Below are 17,952 nucleotides of genomic sequence, written 5' to 3'. Positions count from 1 at the left end.
GCAGTTGTGTGTTTTATGGGAGCTCTAATCCAAAGTAGGCTTTCTTATGTGTGGACACATTATTTCAGAATAAGTTTTGCTTATTTTGGGGCTTCGCTGTAGTGTGGATGTGTAATTCTGGAATAGTTCATTTTGGAATAACAACTCTAGAATAAGTTATTCCAGAATAACCTCTGTAGTGTGGACATGCCCAAGCAGTCCTGTGGCACCTTAGAGACTAACAACTTTATTAGGTCATGAGCTTTAGAAGAAGTGGATCTTACCGATGAAAGCTCATGACCTGTTTGTTATTTGTGTAGGAAGAAGATCTACAGTATTTCACATAAGAAGGGCCGTACTTTGTCATACCAAAAGTTGGTTGAGCCCAGTATCCTGTCTTCTGACAGTGGTCAATCCCAGGTTTCCCAGAGGAATGACCAGAACAGGTAATCATCAAGCTATCCTGTCCCTGTCCCCTAATCCCAGCTTTCGACAGAGGCTAGGGACACTGTTTCTACCCATCCTGGCTAATAGCCATTGATGAACTTGTCTTCCGGCAATTAATCTTGCTCTTTTTTGAACCCCAGTAAAGTCCTGGTCTTCAGAACATCCTCTGGCATTTAATCTATTTTAATAGGGGAGCATCGTTTCCAGTGACAAATTGTAAAATACTTATTCTCTGGTACAATTACTCTTTTTCATTGCACCAGAAAATTTATTTCATTTTTGTTTTCATTGGGGAAATATTTTCTGCACCATGAATTCAAACTGAATAATTATACATGTTAGAGCTAGACTCCATTCCTGCAATCAGTGAACCTAGGTACGCTGCTGTATCTACACTGGGCCCTACTGACATCCTTGTTGCTCTACATTGGTGCAGAGAATGGCAGAATTGGAGCCAGATTTAGCCAGTAAATTTGTTTGAAATTTTAAGATCCGCACACTGTCCTAAAAGAAATTGTTGCTGCATGAATTCTTTCCTGGATTCTTGTTCATCCATTTTGTGAGCAATGTAAAGATATGTGGGAAAGCACATGTTTTAAAGACCAATTTCACCATGATGAGTAACATTTAAATTCATCGTTTTCCTTTTGCAGCTAGACATTAAAATAATTTTTCTGCCTAAAAGTTTGCTCCTTCCATGTGAAATGTGCTCTTTGACAGTGAGCAGTATAGTCTGGTGATATAAGCAAAGAAGTGGAGCCCAGGCACCTTAAAAATTTAGTCATAGCATTTACCATGACAGTGTTTTGATGCAAGTAATTTTACTTCCCCAAGTGTAAAAAGGGGGAAATAGTATTTTCCTACTTTGTATGCTATTGTGAAAATTATTTAAGATATTTGTAAATGGGATGAGCAAAGTATTAAAATAGTGATGGAATAATTCCATGACTTTTCTACTTAATTATTGCTGTGCACACTCTTTCTTTAGGTAGACTTTTTAATAAGTTTTCAATTAATAGGAAGGATGGAACTATTAGAGATAATTTCTGAATTGAACTGTGTACTTGATAGTATTTTCAAAGCTTTTTTCGTATTTGTATATAATACTTGTGTGTTCAAGGATAAAAATCTTCTAATTCTAAAGCACCGTGATTATAATTTCATTAAAGTGAGGCATTGTCTTTCTGAGGTTCAGTTGCCAGAACCAAGGGAATTGTTTACTCTGATCTCCCTTTGAGAGGTACTGGAGGTACTGCTTGACCAAATGGAGCAACTCCTCATTGGTGGGCCTTTGCATGGTTTTTCTTCCTCCCACCTGAAATGCATCAGCTTCTAGGAGAAATAGTATAGACACGTGCAGAGTGTCAGATAAGATTTCTGTATAGAACTGGATGGTGGCCGAGACTAATTAATCAGCATTCTAGTCCAGAATTCATAATGGTATGTTCAGGTGGTACATTAAAGGAACACATAGTATTTTATTGTTTATCAGATTACTACCTGTCCAAGAAAATTGCAAACATAAAATGTATAATTATAAATCTTTAACAGACCTGTAAATCCCACTCTCAAGACAGAAGGTGACTTAGAAGAAAGATATTTTTATTTTTTGAATAAGGACATGGTTATAATTTTAAAACCAACAGTAGAGGTCCTGTTGCAGAGCTGCTTGCAAGTGGAAGCTGAGCTTGAAGAAAGTTCTAGACAGAAACTCATTGTATGGGCCCCATGCTGGCTGGGAGAGGAGCTCCATTGGGGGCAGGGCTGGGTCCTGTGCTGGCTGGGGTTGGCATGGTGCAGGGGGACGGGGCTCTGGGGTGTGGGAGGGGCTGGCATGGTGTGCGGGTGGCTCCATCACAGTGTGTGTGTGTGGCAGGGAGGGGAATCTGTTGTGGGGCTGGGCTGGGGCTGGCAGGGTAGGAGGGTGAACATTCTAGAGCCTTACCCTGACAGACATGTAATATATAGCTTCAGTTTTGTATCCCCAAATATTATTGTAGTAGACACTCACCTTTCTGTGAGCATCTCTTGCTGTCTTTGGTTTTTCAGTAGGTTGTTGACTTCCTTTGGTGAGTTTTCAGTGGCTCAGCCCTCCGTGCAAGTCAGTCAGTATGAATGAATGAATCCTTTTTAGGGTATTCAAGTCCAAACCAAATACAAACAAAAGTCTTCCAGTCCCCTTGGTTCAAGCTGGGCTCAGTCCTTTCTTCTGGAGGGTGTTTTTCTCCCTCTTGGGCTTCTTTAAATCCAGCCCTCTGCTTGGACTTTTAAAGGAAACTTGTCCTTAATTTGAGTCTTAGTACAGAATGCCACTGGAACTGCCAGTCTACTCTCACTAGAGGACTTCATGCTTGTTTAAGGACCCCTTTAAATCTAGTCATTTTTCTTGGATTTTTAAACTAGCTGTATCTCCTTTCCAGGACTTACGCCACCCCAGGACTGCCTTGTGGGGGTGGGGGCTGGGGCTGGGAGCTCTTTTTATCTGAGACAGCTGGGCTCTGATTGGATGCGTGTGTGCAACCTTTCTAGGCAGGACTGAGGATCCACCTTCACTGCTCCTTTCTTGGGGTGGGATGTGGTAGAACCTTAGGGCTTCTATCTGATGGCCTGGAAAGGCCAGGTGCATCCCTGTCACAATGATGTATTCTAATGTTTTTAGTAACTTTTCCTATTCTTTCTGATCTTATTTCATTCTTGCCCTCCCCTTTTATAACTCCTCATTTCTCTTTTAAGTGCTAAATGTATTTGAACAAGGTGTTTCTGACTAAATGTACAGAATTATCTTCTTGATAATGACGCTCTGAGCTGCCTCTTTCACCCTCAGATCTATCCTTTGCTTTTGAAATGAATGGCAAAAATGATATTTTTATAAGTTTAGATGCCAAAAAAGTACACAGATCTGCATTCCACTGAAGTGGGCCTAACAACCTTCCAACATAGATCGATGTCATGAATGAGTGCAGAGAAGGGGTTAATCTTTCTGAGCTAATCTGAATCACAGGTGAGCCAATGGGAGTGAAGTAATTTTGTTTAAAGTGAGAACAAGTGCAGAGAGAAAAACAGAGAGGGAAGTGTCTCCCAGGCAATTGGAATGAAAAATCAAAAATATCCTGACCCTCAGAAAATCAACCATAGCAGTGTAGGTACAAGGGAAATGTATAGTTAGATGTGTTCAGATTTTGATTATTTTAAACTTGGATGGACTGTTGGCTTGTAACCTTGTTTTGTTGTTCTCTGTATTTGTTTCTGTGCTGTTTGACTTGATGTTTTGCCCTAGTAACGTTTAAGCTAAATGCCAGAGAAGTACCTTTCTCTGTGCGCAACCTGTGATTTACTTTTCTTTTGTTTTGTGAATAATTTTTTGTTTAAGAAAATGATTTGATCCCTGTGTCTTTAGAAAGGTCAGTGTGTATGCATGCTTTAGACTGAAAGGTCAGCTGCTGACTGGGCTTGTCTACACTACCTTCCTACTTTGAAGGGAGCATGGCAAGTAGGGTGTTGGGAGTTCAATAATGAAGTGCTGTGGTGCTTATGCAGCACTTCATTAAGCCAATTCCCCCCATGGCAACTTCAACGCATTAAACTTTCAAGTGGTGGCTCGTGTGTAGCCGTGGCTGTCCCGCTGTACTGTGAAGTGCCGAGGGTACTTCAAAGTCCCTTTACTCCTCAAAATTTTGAGGAGTATGGGGAGTTTGAAGTTGCTCGGGCACTTTGAAGTATTGGTGGGTGAGCCGCGCCTACACGCAAGCCGGCACTTGGAAGTTTAACTCTTTGAAGTTGCCGTGGGGGGAATTTGCTTAATGAAGTGCTGCATAAGCACCACAGCACTTCATTATTGAACTCCCAACACCCTGCTTGCCATGCTCCCTTCGAAGTAGGGAGGTAATTTAGACGCAGCCAATCAGGGGGTGTGTGGGTGTGTTTGTGTGTGTAGGTGTGTGTTAAGCTCTCTCCTGTGGGAGGTTTAAGAGCTTGATGTACCCCACAGGAAGACATCCCAAATGTATTTTGCTTGGTTGGGGGGGTCTTTTCTCACTCAGGTGATGGCAGCAAACTGCCCCCAGGGCCAGGTAATCTGTGACTCGGGGAAGTTTTAAGGTAAAGTCTGTTCACAGGTAAGTTTTTTTTTAAGCTCTGTGGGGCCCCACTTTCTACACTTGGATTGTGGAGCAGCTCCTGACTGATGTACAGCACGTTTCAAAGCTGACCAACTTACAAGAAAATCAAATTTTTTTGTTTCAGAGCAAAGGAATTATTTGAGTAGACCACACACTAATGGTATGGTCCCAGCCCTGTGGGCACCTGCTCAGTAATACATCTAGAATGTGTATCTTATGTGTTTCCTTGGCCACCAGCCACAATAAAATTCCTTGCATGCACCCATTCAGCTTCAGAATCAGTACAAATGCTGTTAAAGATTTTTGATATGGGCAAGTCTGAGCTGCCCAAGCCTTGAAAGCTATGGAAAAACTCTTAAAAAAGTGATGAATGACCTAGGAACATTGAGAAATAACCACATTCTGAGGAGGCTTAGGCTACAAGACGTGACTCTAGAACAATTGTTCAACAAAATTTGAGATGCTACAAGGGTGAGATATTTAAAATAAGTTAGTAAAGATGGCTGGCCAGAAGTGCGAGCAAATTTTTTTTTTTAAGAAAAAGGGAAGTAGAGGGCTGTGGAGGGGGTGGAGTGTTTTACAAATTCTGAAGTCAGAGAATAATTGACCAAAAATATCTCATACTCTGGGGGAAACAAACAATCTCCAAATTGTTCGCCTTTTTTGAGACTCAAGACACTTCTAAGATTTTTTTTTTAAGTTTTCTTAAATGTATGGTTCTTTTACTCTGTAACAAATCTTTAAAAGCTCCTAGCTTTCATTTATTTATGTGTAATATGGTTGACTGTATAATCTACTTTTATTTCAAATTTCTTATGCTGTATGGCTTTGTATTTGTAAATAAAGTCAAAAATTATGCTTTCAAACAACAGTGTATTTAAGGATGTTACCTGTTAGATTTCTAGAGGTCTTGTCTATAACTGTTTTCTTTTCAGAGACAATTATTCTGACCTGCTGAACAGAATGGAAACACAAGAGAGCAGTGTTTTCATGAAGGTCATATATGATTAGGGTAGCTTAAATGCAGAATTTTGCCAGAACTAGCCAAGACAGAGCTATGGCAGCTTTTGGCATAGCAGTTCGTAGTCCTGGCACCTTTGGGCTTGATGCATCTGTTATGATTAGGGGGGAAATTGCTTGAACTGTGGCACTGTGCCTGATGTTTATGCTGCTTCAGCGTTATACTGAAGTTGGCTTTTACTGCTTGTGGTCATCTGCTTTTTGCCCCTTCTCTCCCAAATTGAGAGTACAGAAACAGCAGATAATTGACAGAAAGACAGTAGTTTTCCCTCCGATTCAGTACTCACTGAGGTCCATTACGTTACATAAAATAAGGTTTTAACACGTAGTGAAATCTTGTTACATGTGTTGTGATGGGCCAGTAATGCTGCTCTATTTAAGGGCCTCTTTGCATTTTTGAGGAATACATACCTTGCGTAGCTTAATTCCCTATTGACTGAAATTAGATATAAATACCCTCTCTTCTATGTTTAATATATTTTTTCTGATTTTATATTTTAGACCTAAGAACCATTTTGGCAGTGCTTAAGCTGTTCAACAAGGGAGGCGCTAATGGATGACAGGGAATCTCCTACAAATGGTTTACAGGTAGTCCCAGGTAGACTTAATGCTGATGACAGCGTGGGAAATGTAGGAACTCGTTTGGCTTCTTCGTCTGATGAAAATGAAAATCAACTTGATGGCAAAAGTAGTAAGGTTCTGACCAGCAGTGACTGTGCAATGGGAATGCATGAAAAGGTTGAGCAGGACAATATAAATAATAATGAAAATCTGGACAGTGGGGATTGTATACCAAGCTGCAAAGCAGATGAGATAGAAAAGGATTCTGAAAGTTTCTGTAAGGGTGTTCACAGAGAAGAAAAGCATCTTCTAGAAAAATGGACAGATGGAAAAAGAAGTCCAGCTGGCAAAAAAGAGTCGGGTAGAAAACTTACAGGTACTTTTAAAATAATTATATGTTCTTGTTTGTTTTGTTTTGAATAACGAACCCGTGGTTCTACTCAATGAGTAAGCCACATTTACAATCTATTGTATCAGGGTTGACTCACCACCCTGGCGTCTCCTGTTGGTCATGCTGGGAATTAGTTCTCTCTGTCGAGTGTGCCTCCTGTTCAGTGTCTCACCAGTCGTTACTCCACCCGCTTTGTTTCCAGGCTGTGTCTTTGAACCGATGTCACCACTTCAGTCTGCAGTGTCTGTTTCAAGACAGTGCCCTCCAGCAATGTCCACTACTCCATCCTCTCCCCTTCTGGCAGTGTCAGTGGCCCTCAGTCCATAGACCTGCCTGAGAAGCCAACTACAGCTCTAAAGTCTAGTTCCTTGCCTCAGGAGCCATCTTCAGTCTGTAAAGGCCTCCTTGTAAGGTGGCTAGGTGCAGTACAAGAGGAAGGGGGCCAGGCTTTCCCCTACTCTGGGTCCCAACCCAGAGACCCTCTGGCAGCAGCCATCTCCTGTCTGCCTTCTCTCCCCTTGACTGCTCCCATACCCTTGGCCACCTCCCTCTGACCCTTGCGCCTTCTCAGCCTTTATATCAATGCCCACTGCCTGGCAGGTATCAAGCTGGAACTTTTTTGCGGCTCCCCTGAGCCTGCCCAGCACTCCTCTGTCCAAGGTGCCACTGAATGCCTCCCCTACTATGACCCATTTTCTTCTCCCACACTGGTCAAGGTGACAGTGAGGTCCTCTCAGCACTGCAGCCCTTTTTTAGGGCCCAGCCTGGCCCTAATTTGCTGACTGTTTGCAAAGGCTTCCTCTAGCTTGCTTAGAATCATAAGGATGGAAGAGACCTCAGAAGGTCATCAAGGCCAACCCCCCAACTAAATCATCCCAGTCAGGGCTTTGTCAAGCCAGAACTTAAAAGACCTCCAGGGACAGAGATTTCTCTACCCTCCTGGTGAGCTAGTTTATCTTAATATCTAACTTAAGCATCTCCCACTGCAACTTGAGACCTTTGTTCCTCATTCTCTCATCTGTCACCACTGAAAACATCCTCACCATCCTCTTTCAGGTAGTTGAAGGCTGGTATCAATCGCTCTCCCAACCCCCAGGCTCTTCTCTTCTGCAAACTGAGTAAGCCTAAAACCCTCAGCGAGATGTCCAGCTTCTCATCCACTGTAATGCCCAGGTCCTTTTCTGCAGAACTGCTGCTTAGCTAGTTGGTCTCCAAACTGTTAGCAGTGTTAGAGATCCTTATGTCCTAAGTGCAGGACTCTGCACCTGTCCCTGATAAACCTCCTCAGATTTCTCATGGCCCAACCCTCCATTTTGTCTAGGTCACTCTGGATCCTATCCTTATTTTCCAGCTTATCTGCTTCTCCCTTTCAACCCCTTCTGGAATGAGCTACTGAACCACAACATGTATATACTTGTTTTAATTTCAACTGCTTTCAGTAAAATGATATTTATTGACTTTCTGACCGTAGTAAACCAGATACGTTATGCAGACAACCCCACCTTCATGAGATCTAAACCGGTGAGAGAGCACGTAACGTGCACCTAGGTAAATAACGGATAAATTGCTGGCTGAATTTCTGCCTGAAGTCCAAATATGGAGAACATATTTCTTGATCATTTGAGTTTTCAAAACCAAGGTTTTAGTGTCCTATTAAGGCATCAACATTTAAAAACTTGGCTTCAGTCACTGAATATCTTGGTCTTGGACTGCTATTACCAGTATTTACTTAAGTTACCCAAGCTTAATAAATATTCTACTAGGTACTTCTTGAGTAACACAATGTCCATAAAATGTGTGCATAGCTGCTGCCAAGTTTTTAGCTTGTATAATTTACTCTTCCAAATCTAGCTTTTTATATACTTAAACTATGTGGCTAAGGATAATTTTTAAAATAAATTTTTATTACATGTTCTTCTTGTTTGAAATGTTCCTTCTCTTTGTAAAAATGTTTTTGCAGTGTTGTAAAATTTGCTGATGAAAACAGTGAATTTTGTTCTAACCCCATTGGTATCTTGGAGGATTGTTTAAAGGTCATTGGCTAGGATTCCGTGATGCCCAAGTTTTTTGTTTTTGTTTTTTGTTACAGTATTTCTTCTCTTTCTTGTTGAATTTGTGAGAGGTCGTCTGAGTAATTAACAGTTAAACTGATGACCCATATGCCATCACAGGCATTTTCAAAGTCACTTTTTTTCATCTTCCCCACCAACACAACCCACTAAATAATAGTTTGTTTTTTCCCTAGGAGTACACGTTTTCATACCAAGGTTTCACAAACTTATTGTGGTGGGTGATTTTATGACGCTTTATTCATTGTGCCCAATAATTGTTACCAGTGTTTTATAACACATTTCGACACTGGTTTTTCAAATAAACCAGGTAAGGTGGAGGAGAAGGAAGCTAGGGTCTGCCAGTGAGACTGTTTTTGTATTTCGGTGAATTCTTGGTTGTTTTTATATTAGTATCCCTATGCAGGGGTTGAGGAGATTTGTGCTTTGGATAAACACGAAAAGTTTGAATATTTATCTGAACATGTGGAAACTTCTTCTTACGAAAATCTGTGATTCTCTGCCATTCCCTTCCTTCCTCCCTACTCCGGAGAAACACTCTAACAATAGCCTCTCAATACTTAGAGTTGTTTGAGAAAATCTGCCACCGCAGTGTTTGTGTCAGGCTCAGGAGTCTCCTGAAGGTGGACTTTCTTTGTGGGGATGAGTCTTTTCCCTTTTTTTCTGTTCCATTGGGAGAGACATACCAAAGCTTGAACTTGAGATATTTTGGTTCAGTAATGCACCTGAAAACAAAAATGTATTTTATATCATGTGTGCATTTAAAAGACTTGTCAGATATTAGATCCTTAAATCCATACATGATGAATAGTAACAGAAAAAGCCACGTTAGTCTTATCAAAACAAAACGTATACTATCAAAACCAAAAAGCAGTCCAGTAGCTGGTCTGTTCTTGTATGGCTATGGTCTGAAGCTGGTCTATCCCATGAAAGCTCAACACCTAATAAATTATTTTGTTAGTCTTTAAAGTGCTACTGGACTGCTTTTTTGTTTTAAATCCATACAAGTGTAAACCAGAAGCTGCTGACTTTAGAATTGAGGTAACTTAAGTTCAGTTTGTGTTTTGAAAGATTTTAGCATTTTTTTTCCTTGAGATTCTCAGAAAAATAGCTAGAGAGGAAATAAAGTGATCCAGCTAAGGCCTGTGAAGATGCTAAATAAGATGATAGTAGTGATATTCAGAACAGAGAAAGTTAGAGGAGAAAGGGAAGATGATGGGGCAGTGCTACAGATTAAAAATAGCCCCATTCAGCGAATGGGGCCCAGGACTAGACCCTAGGGCCAAATTAACTCTTCTGGGAGCCCTGGGTTAGTAGACTTTGTGGGGGATCCATTTCAAAAAAGAGAGAACAACAGGTCTTCAGGACAAAGATCAGCAGTGTGCAGTGTGGGCAGAGGTGTTCCAGTTTAGCTGTGCTGGAGCAGCCTCCCAAGCAGCCCCTCCCCGCTTCTGGCCCCTGTGGATGGGCACTACTCCAGCTGGGCTGGAGTGTCCCCGCTGACGGCACCCCATGGAGCTGGAACAAACCACTGCCCATGGCAGGTGTGGGGCTGCTGCAACCCCCTACCAGTTAACCAAAGCAGGTAGGCCTCATCCATTTAGGCCTGGTCCAGCATAAGCATCCCTAGCCCGTAGAGCATGGTTGCTTTAACCGATGAGATTGGCAAGTCTGTTGCATTTTAAAAATGCAGTTCTGTTCTGAGAAGTAGCAATATAAGTATTTGGAGTGATAGCTGCTTATTTTATTTAATATATTTTTTAAAGCTTGCTCTTTCTGCAAGCCCTGAAGAACCCACACAGTTATGATAACATGAGCTGGAGTCTGTCACTTCCTGTGTATCAGCAGAATTTCTCACTAAGGGTTCTACCAACCCAGTGATAACTAGATATTGCTCATGTGTCACTGAGGTTAGAATTTGGCCTGCAGAACCTATATTGCTGATAACGATGCTTGTAGAACTGAAACTTAGAAAAAGTATATATTTTTTCATTTAACTCAAGCTCATTTGATTAGGAAATCATTGAGGCATAATAAACATGGAACTCCTTGATGTCACTTGTGCAGTCCTTATTTGGTAAAGTACTGATTGAAAGAATAAAGAAATAAAATTATAGTAATAAACATGCTCTGGCATATAAATTGTGGCATATAATGTTTGTTTTCAAACATTAATTCATGATCATGCTCACAAAAGTTTGACTTTGGGGATTAAAATTAAGCTTTATAATAGGCACCAGTCCAGGAATCATTAGCAAGTCCTGGACCTTAATTTGTTGTACTTTTCTTTCCCTATAGTTAAATTAATCCTTTATATATAAAAGATCTTTATCCTATTTTAAGTATTATTTTTAAATCTTCACCTTCATTTTGCAGATTGTCCTTTAATGTTCATAGCATCATCTAGTAAAGTGAAAAAAAATCAAGATTATAGATAGTGATGTTGAGATCTGCAGTTTTAAATTAATTTCCATTTGTTTCTTCTCAAACATGAAAAGGAAACTGTCCTGAGGCTGATTACAGAGTGTTATTAACAGTGATGAAGCTGGGAGGATAATGATGAGGTCTGACCTTTAGTGTGTGGTTGCAAATGTATTAACTGTGTCTAAATTGGTTTTAGATATACAGATTAGACATTCTGGACCGCATAATCTGTCAGAGGAACTTGGAGCTATTTATTTTATCAGGAAAAGCTTGAAATCAATATTTTTATATCATATAATACTGTGTCTCCTTTCCTCACATCAGGAACTCCCAAGATTTTTTGAGTCTCCCCTCATCTCCCCTGTTCACCCAACCACTTTGTCTGACATCTCATGAATAGTTTCTCCATCTTGGAAGAACTAGGTAGAAAGGGCATGCCTTCATTACCATCTGAATCAACGGGAAGCAATTAATCCAGCCTGGGTTGTTTTTCCACATCTAGTATAGACACAGTAAATTGATCACCAAATGCTTTCCTGTCAACTCCAGCACTTTGCCAAAAACAGAAGAGGGAAGTGGAAGGGAGAGTGTGAGCAGACAGTTTATCAAGATGAAGATACCCTGGTAAGCAGATTTAGGTAAATGTACTTCAGCTGTGTTGTTCACATAGCTGAACTTGCATAGCTTAGGTCAATGGCCTGGGGTAAAGTAGACAAGGCCTGGCTAAGGGGTGTTTTAATTGTGGTGTAGAAATTCTGGCTGTAGCTGCAGCAAAGGCTCCTGGGATCCTCCTAAGTAACCTGCCTAAATCATATCCTTGGTTCTGGGAAATCTCATCAGTTTTCCCTTGGAAGGAGAGTGGCATTTAGTTACAAACTCATGGCTTGATCTGGCTCCCATTGAATTCTGTCATTTTAGTCTATCTACCCAATAGTTTCATGCTGTCACCTCCTGTTATAACTGATAAGTCTCTCCGTGCCCACCCCCTTATTTAGAGCAGCCCCTCACATTTTGCCATAGTGTTCCGTGTCAAAAAGCCTACAATCTAGGGTTTTTTAACTATACGCATTGCTCTAGTACTGAATGTCTTACAAAATTTTGTTAATTCAGCAGGAAAACTAAAGTCTCACTTTTGCACAACACTCCTCCTTTCTGTGCACGGAAAGAGAATTCAAATTTATAGTTCTCTGTTGATATTATGTACAATTATTATGATAAAACTGTGGTGAAACTCCTGGGTTTTTCCTTTTGTTTACACAGCAGTTAAGGCTAATAGCCATTCTGAGTTCTTGTTAGAAATAATGTAATAGGCATGGACCACTTCACAAGAAGATTGGCTTCTGCTTTCATAAATCTCATAATTGTTCATTGATAGATCCATAACATGCAAAATATCCACTAACTTTAATGGAACAAAACTGTGTCTTTTGTTCATAGTCGCTTTTAAAGACAGTATGTGGTCAGCTGTTACAAAAATTACTACCAAACCCAGAATATGTGTAATAAACAGCAATAAAGCAGGATATGAATAATAAAATAGCAGCATTATCTCGCAAACATAGAGAACTCTTTGTAGGGAAAGCTTAAACGTGACAAATTCGCTGAAAGAACTATAGACGCAATGTCGCTATACGGACAAATGAGCTTGAAAAGTGGCAAAACTCCACAAAGGATTAGAGACGTTTTCAGGTTCAGAATGCGATGCCAGAAGACAAAGCCCTTACCTTTTACTCACAACACGTTAGAGTATGGAAAATTAATACCAAAAACTAAAATTTGAATTTACTTTTCTTCCCAGTTAGGTGCCTTGTGTTAGTCCAGGGGTCTGAGAGCTGCAATGCATGTGTATATTAGGCAGTCCTCCCCCCTCCCCCAGTCCTTTCCTCATGTCAACTGCCCCACCTCCACGGAGTACCCTCAGGCTCACAGCCAGCCCACCCGCTCATGCCACAACTGCCTCCCATGCAACTGGACCCCTTCTTCCTCTTCCCCACGGCTGCCTCCCAGCACTGCATGCTGTGGCTGCAGTCTCCCCTCCCCCACAAGCCATGTGCCGCCAAGGAGCCATAGCCTGACCCCCTCCCCCTCCATGTACCAGTTCACTCACAGCCCGCCCCCCTCCCCCCCCACACACACTCAGATGTGGAGAGGGAATGAGGGATCGTGGTGGGGCTACTGAGGGAGAGGGAAGGTAGAAGGTCAGGTGAGGGCTGAGAAAGCTGCCATGTTCCTGCTGCAGCAGCAGCTCCAGAGCTCTCCTTACTGCCTGGGGACGGGGTCTGCACTCGCTCCACTGCCCGGCAGCCACAGCCCCAGCCCCTCAGCTGCCAGCCATCAGCCATGCTGGGGGAAGGAGCTTGTCACACATACACCCTGGTGGAGGGGAGCCGCTGTAGTGCCAGGCCCTCTCTGCTGGCACTTGGCTCTTGCCACGCCCTCCCCCGAGCCCTGACTGTTGGTTGTCTCCTCCAGCCCCCTCCCCAGTTTCCCAGCGTGGCTCTGACTCAGAGCCTCTGCACTGCCTGAGTCCAGGGCCCGCATTCACTGTCCCTTGACCCTCCTTTCTCCACTCCTTCTCCTACCCCCTTGCAGTCCAGACAGGAGAAGGGGGCTGCCTGTGCCTGGCCTCCTGCAGTGTGCACAGTTTGCAAGGCAAAGCAACCTGTGTCACGCATCACATCCAGCTCCACAGCTGGGGTCCAGGCACCTATAAAATCCCAGACATTTTTAGAATTTTAAAAAATCTGAAGGCCAGCTTTTTGAGAACTGAGGAAGAGGACATGGCTGGGAAAACCCGGATGTATGGTAACCCTAGCCCAAACCTCGCAGCAATAGGGCCAGCCCCACCTTGCCACCCTGCCCAGTCGAGCGCTGGCCAGCCCCACCCTCTGCAAACCACTGACCCGGCCATACGTGAGGGGGAGGAGAGGAAAGAGGGAGAGAGCTACTATTGTTTCAGGAGTGACAGGGCAGGATCATTACAGCATCTGGAGTTGCACAGGAGTCAGCATCCAAAGCCGCAGATGACTCCTTAAAGAGCTGCAGCTTGCTGACCTCTGTGTTCATTGGTTTCATGCTCTTGTTCTAATGCATTAAATATAATGCAGCAGTATTTCTGTGGCAAAAATTGGAGGGAAGTGCCTGACTAGAATGGAGTTGCTTCTTTTTTAAACTACACTGAAAATATTTGTTAGCATTTTGTATTTTTGTTGTTCATGCTACCTGAATGTTGCTCTTAACGGAAATCCAGGACTAACCTACCAAGTGGAAACCTGGCATGGAGGGAAAAAGAGAAGGATCTATAAAAATTGAAAAGGGGAGTTGTCAAGGAGAAAAGACATAGAATGCATGATACAACCTTTCTTCTCCTGTTAAGAAATCGTAGTCAAGTTGGTCTCGTCTCTCATTTATGGGATAGGTTTTCAGGTGGGATAGGTACTGGGAAGAGTGGGTGAGAGAGTGAAAGCTTTTAAACAAGTAATCTCTTCTAAAGCCCTCTTGTTCAGTTCTGAGTCAAATCTCCTTTTTGTGTTTCCCTAAAAACAAAGTTGACAAGTCAGATGAATGTGTTTTAAAATAACATAGATATTGTGTTGTTTCAGAAAACTGAAATTTGATTCCCACCGCCACACTATACAACTTTCTGCTTGGTTTTGTGCTTAGAACAGCGCAGTGGGTAATAAAGAGCCTGTGTTTTAAATGGGACTCTGCCACTGACTTGCTGCATGATTTTAGGGAAATTAATCTTCCATTGTCTGACTTGAGTTTTTCCAACTGAAAAAAGGAGGTTACACCTACCTTTTGTATAGTGCTTCAGTATTCTCTGAATGCTGTTTTTAGAAGCACAAAATATTATAAAAATCTGATTGTAATAACTGTATGCATTCACAGCAAGCTGTCTCTGGAAACAGGCTTGCTCTTGGAATGGCAAACAGCTGTGCGACTAGGATTGCTGCATTAGAATCTTTTGTGTGAATTGTCCAGTGCAGGGCTTCAAACTTGGACATTTATTTTGCATCCAGAATTTCTTGTAGATGCTCTTCCTGTACTGTTGACAGAGTGCTGTCACTCAGGAATAATAAGTTTAATATTAGCTGTAATATTAATATATTCAAAATTATTTGAGCGGGACATACTGATTAAGCAGATGTAACTTGTAAGTGGGAGAAGTGAAACCCTGATGTGTGTTAATAGGCAGTTTGCATTTCATGAGCCTCAGTAATTTCAATGGAATAGCAAAGGTGATTAATAGCTTAAAGGTGAAGTCTAATGGGACATAAATTTACAAAGGAAGAACTTGAAAATTGTTCCTTTTGCTTATGGAGTTATTTTGTAGCATTTCCAAGAGATCAGCTGTGCCATATTTGTAGCCAAATGTTGTCAAATGATGCGTGTTACATATGACACAGTATGCATTGTGGTGCAGTTCATATGTACTTTCCTGCTCATGGCAGCATTTAAGTTTTCCAGTAAATACATTCTCTTATTCATATTTTTTCAAATGAAATTCTACACATGCAAAGTGTATAAACTGGGGAAGTTATTTCTTCTCCAACCAACGAAGGAAAAAAAATAGAATACAAATTAAATGTTTGGCCTGAAGTTAGGTTTGCAGGAGTGAACAGGAGCTGTTCAAGTGGTGTGCAGGCCAAGTTTAGACAAGACACTCTTCTTGTTATTGTGGTGTGTTGTGACAACTATAAATTTGATCGTGCCATCATGGACCTTAAAATATTATCCCTGTATTTAGCCAGTGTGAATTTATTTTGAGATAAGTTTTCAGTGTTTACCAGAGACGTCCCAAATGATGACAGCAACCCCTTGTTGTTTCTTGTAACTGGAGCTATTTGAGAGATAACAATAATGAATATAGAGCTCTAATCAAACCAGAGCCCTGACTGTAACCTCATTGAAATATATGGCAGAAACTGTCAGGGACTGATGCTTCTGAAGTTTAAAGGCTTTCTTGGAGAGGTGAAGATGGGCACATTACATGTTTGTAATGAGCTTGAGCACCACTTCAGTGGAGAATAAACTGGTCCTTATGTGTGAGAATTTATCTTTTGTGATGGCAATGGATGGAGTAAAGAATTCTGGTCCTCTAAGGGTGAATCTATACTTAGGTGAAGACTGACACAGGAAGATCAATCTTCTGGTGTTCGATTTTGCTCATCTGATCTAGACGTGGCAAAATCAACTTCTCTGGGCTCGGCCGTCTACGCCGTACTCCACACCATTGCATAGAGTAAGGGACATAGGTGGGAGCCTAAAGAGTCCCAAACTACTCTAGGGAAGAAAATAGATTCTGATACGCTGATTCTCGCTACGCTAATGGCATAGATAGAATTGCGTATCTGAAATTGACATTTTTTCCTATGGGAGATCTAGCCTACATGTAAAGCTGCAGAGAGATTACATCTATGTAGATATGTCTGAAGATGCCATTGAAGATATGAAAGCCAGAATCACCAGGGTATTCAGGTGGTGTGAATACTTGGAATCTAAACAACGGCCTTCTAATTAAAAAAAAAAAAAAAATCCCTCCATTATGGCAATAAACAAATGAACAATTTTCTAGACTAGTTTACCTAGGTATTGAGTGATGACAAGGAGACAGTGTGCAGAGTTCACAGCATGTTCTCAACACCAGGAACTGGAAGCACTAGTTCAGGAGTAGTCCTAGTGCTGTCCTATATAATTAAATCTATGTTAAAACACATGGACATTATCCATAGCATTACGTAAGTGTCCAAAATAAAAATATTTCAGCAAAGCAGATCTGATTCTCATTCTCATGCAGCTGGTGGCAGAGGTATTTTATGTTATGTACTAAAGCAAGAACTGAATTAAACTTATGACCAAATGGGAATCAGGTACACTGGAAAGAATAGAATGAGGCCTAGGCACAATATCCTAACAGGAGAAAGCAGAATGCAGAGAAATACTTCCAGACAATTGTAATATCAACAATATTTTATTTAAATTTAGTTACGAGCATGAAATCACAGCCTCAGAATTGGCATAGTTATATTTTCCACTTGGACAACCACAGCTGAATTTTTAGGTGTCTGTGCATCAGTGATCATAATGGCTATACTAGCACCCCACTTTCGAAAAGGGGATCCTAATGAGCCACTTTGGCGCATGCTAATGAGGTGCTACCATGCATATGCAGTGCCTCATTAGCATAATGTCAGCCACGTGCACTTTGAAAGTGCTGTTTTCTAAACACATGCCACCAGAGTAGAGGGGGGCCTTTCAAAAAGACCCCCTGGACTTCGAAAGCCCCTTCTTCCCATTTGGTTTTGGGAAGAAGGGGCTTTCGAAGTCCAGGGGGTCTTTTTGAAAGGCCCCCCTCTACTCCAGTGGCGTGTGTTTAGAAAGCAGACCTTTGGAAACATGCGTGGCTGCCATTATGCTAATGAGGCGCTGCATATGCTGAAGTGGCTCATTAGCATCCCCCTTTCGAAAGTGCGGTGCTAGCGTAGCCACGGCCAATGTGTTTACACCTATCCCTCAATATACAAATGTAATTTATTCCATGAAAACTGTAAGGTGAAAATTCATAAATCAAAATTCCCACTAATTTAAATGTAAAAAATTCTTACTGGTTTCCAACTCCCCAAAAAAATCACCTAATACTTTTCCCACATATGTTACAATACCGTACAGTCATAAAAATAAGAACAGTGCTAATTTACTGCTTTTTTTAATGATATTTATTACCCCTTGTCAGTTCTTAGATAATGGTGAAGAAGGTGGCATTGACGCAAGTTCCATGGGATCATCTGCATCATCACTGAAAGCAGCTCTGTAGTGACTTCAACCTCCTTAATTGGGTTTTATCCAAAGCTTTTCAGGCTCAGGGTTGCAGACCAGCTATGGTGATGAGGGTATAGGAGGAGGTGATGAGGTTGAAGGTTGAAAAAATGATAGGACTGAA

The 17,952-nt window shown here is 41.5% G+C and overlaps 2 protein-coding genes across 17 annotated transcripts in view; both read left to right on the top strand.

Moving 5' to 3' along the window:
• SCCPDH (saccharopine dehydrogenase (putative)) overlaps positions 1-17,952 on the top strand; it is a 406,234-nt gene that overhangs the window by 242,839 nt on the left and 145,443 nt on the right. The gene's annotated exons all lie outside the window — the stretch shown is intronic.
• CNST (consortin, connexin sorting protein) overlaps positions 1-17,952 on the top strand; it is a 104,418-nt gene that overhangs the window by 19,399 nt on the left and 67,067 nt on the right. For 13 of the 16 annotated variants that reach the window (XM_074990044.1, XM_074990042.1, XM_074990054.1 and 10 more), the window contains 2 exons: positions 300-425; positions 6,066-6,501. In XM_074990044.1, coding sequence (XP_074846145.1) covers positions 6,117-6,501 — 385 coding nt within the window. In that variant the 5' untranslated portion in view covers positions 300-425; positions 6,066-6,116. Of the gene's footprint in view, positions 1-299; positions 426-4,466; positions 4,525-6,065; positions 6,502-17,952 lie in introns of all 16 variants that reach the window. The other 3 variants (XM_074990046.1, XM_074990056.1, XM_074990050.1) reach the window with 2 other exon arrangements.

Source organism: Carettochelys insculpta, chromosome 3, assembly GCF_033958435.1.
Source record: "Carettochelys insculpta isolate YL-2023 chromosome 3, ASM3395843v1, whole genome shotgun sequence".
Lineage (NCBI taxonomy): Eukaryota > Metazoa > Chordata > Testudines > Carettochelyidae > Carettochelys > Carettochelys insculpta.
This window is presented reverse-complemented; position numbering and strand designations above follow the sequence as displayed.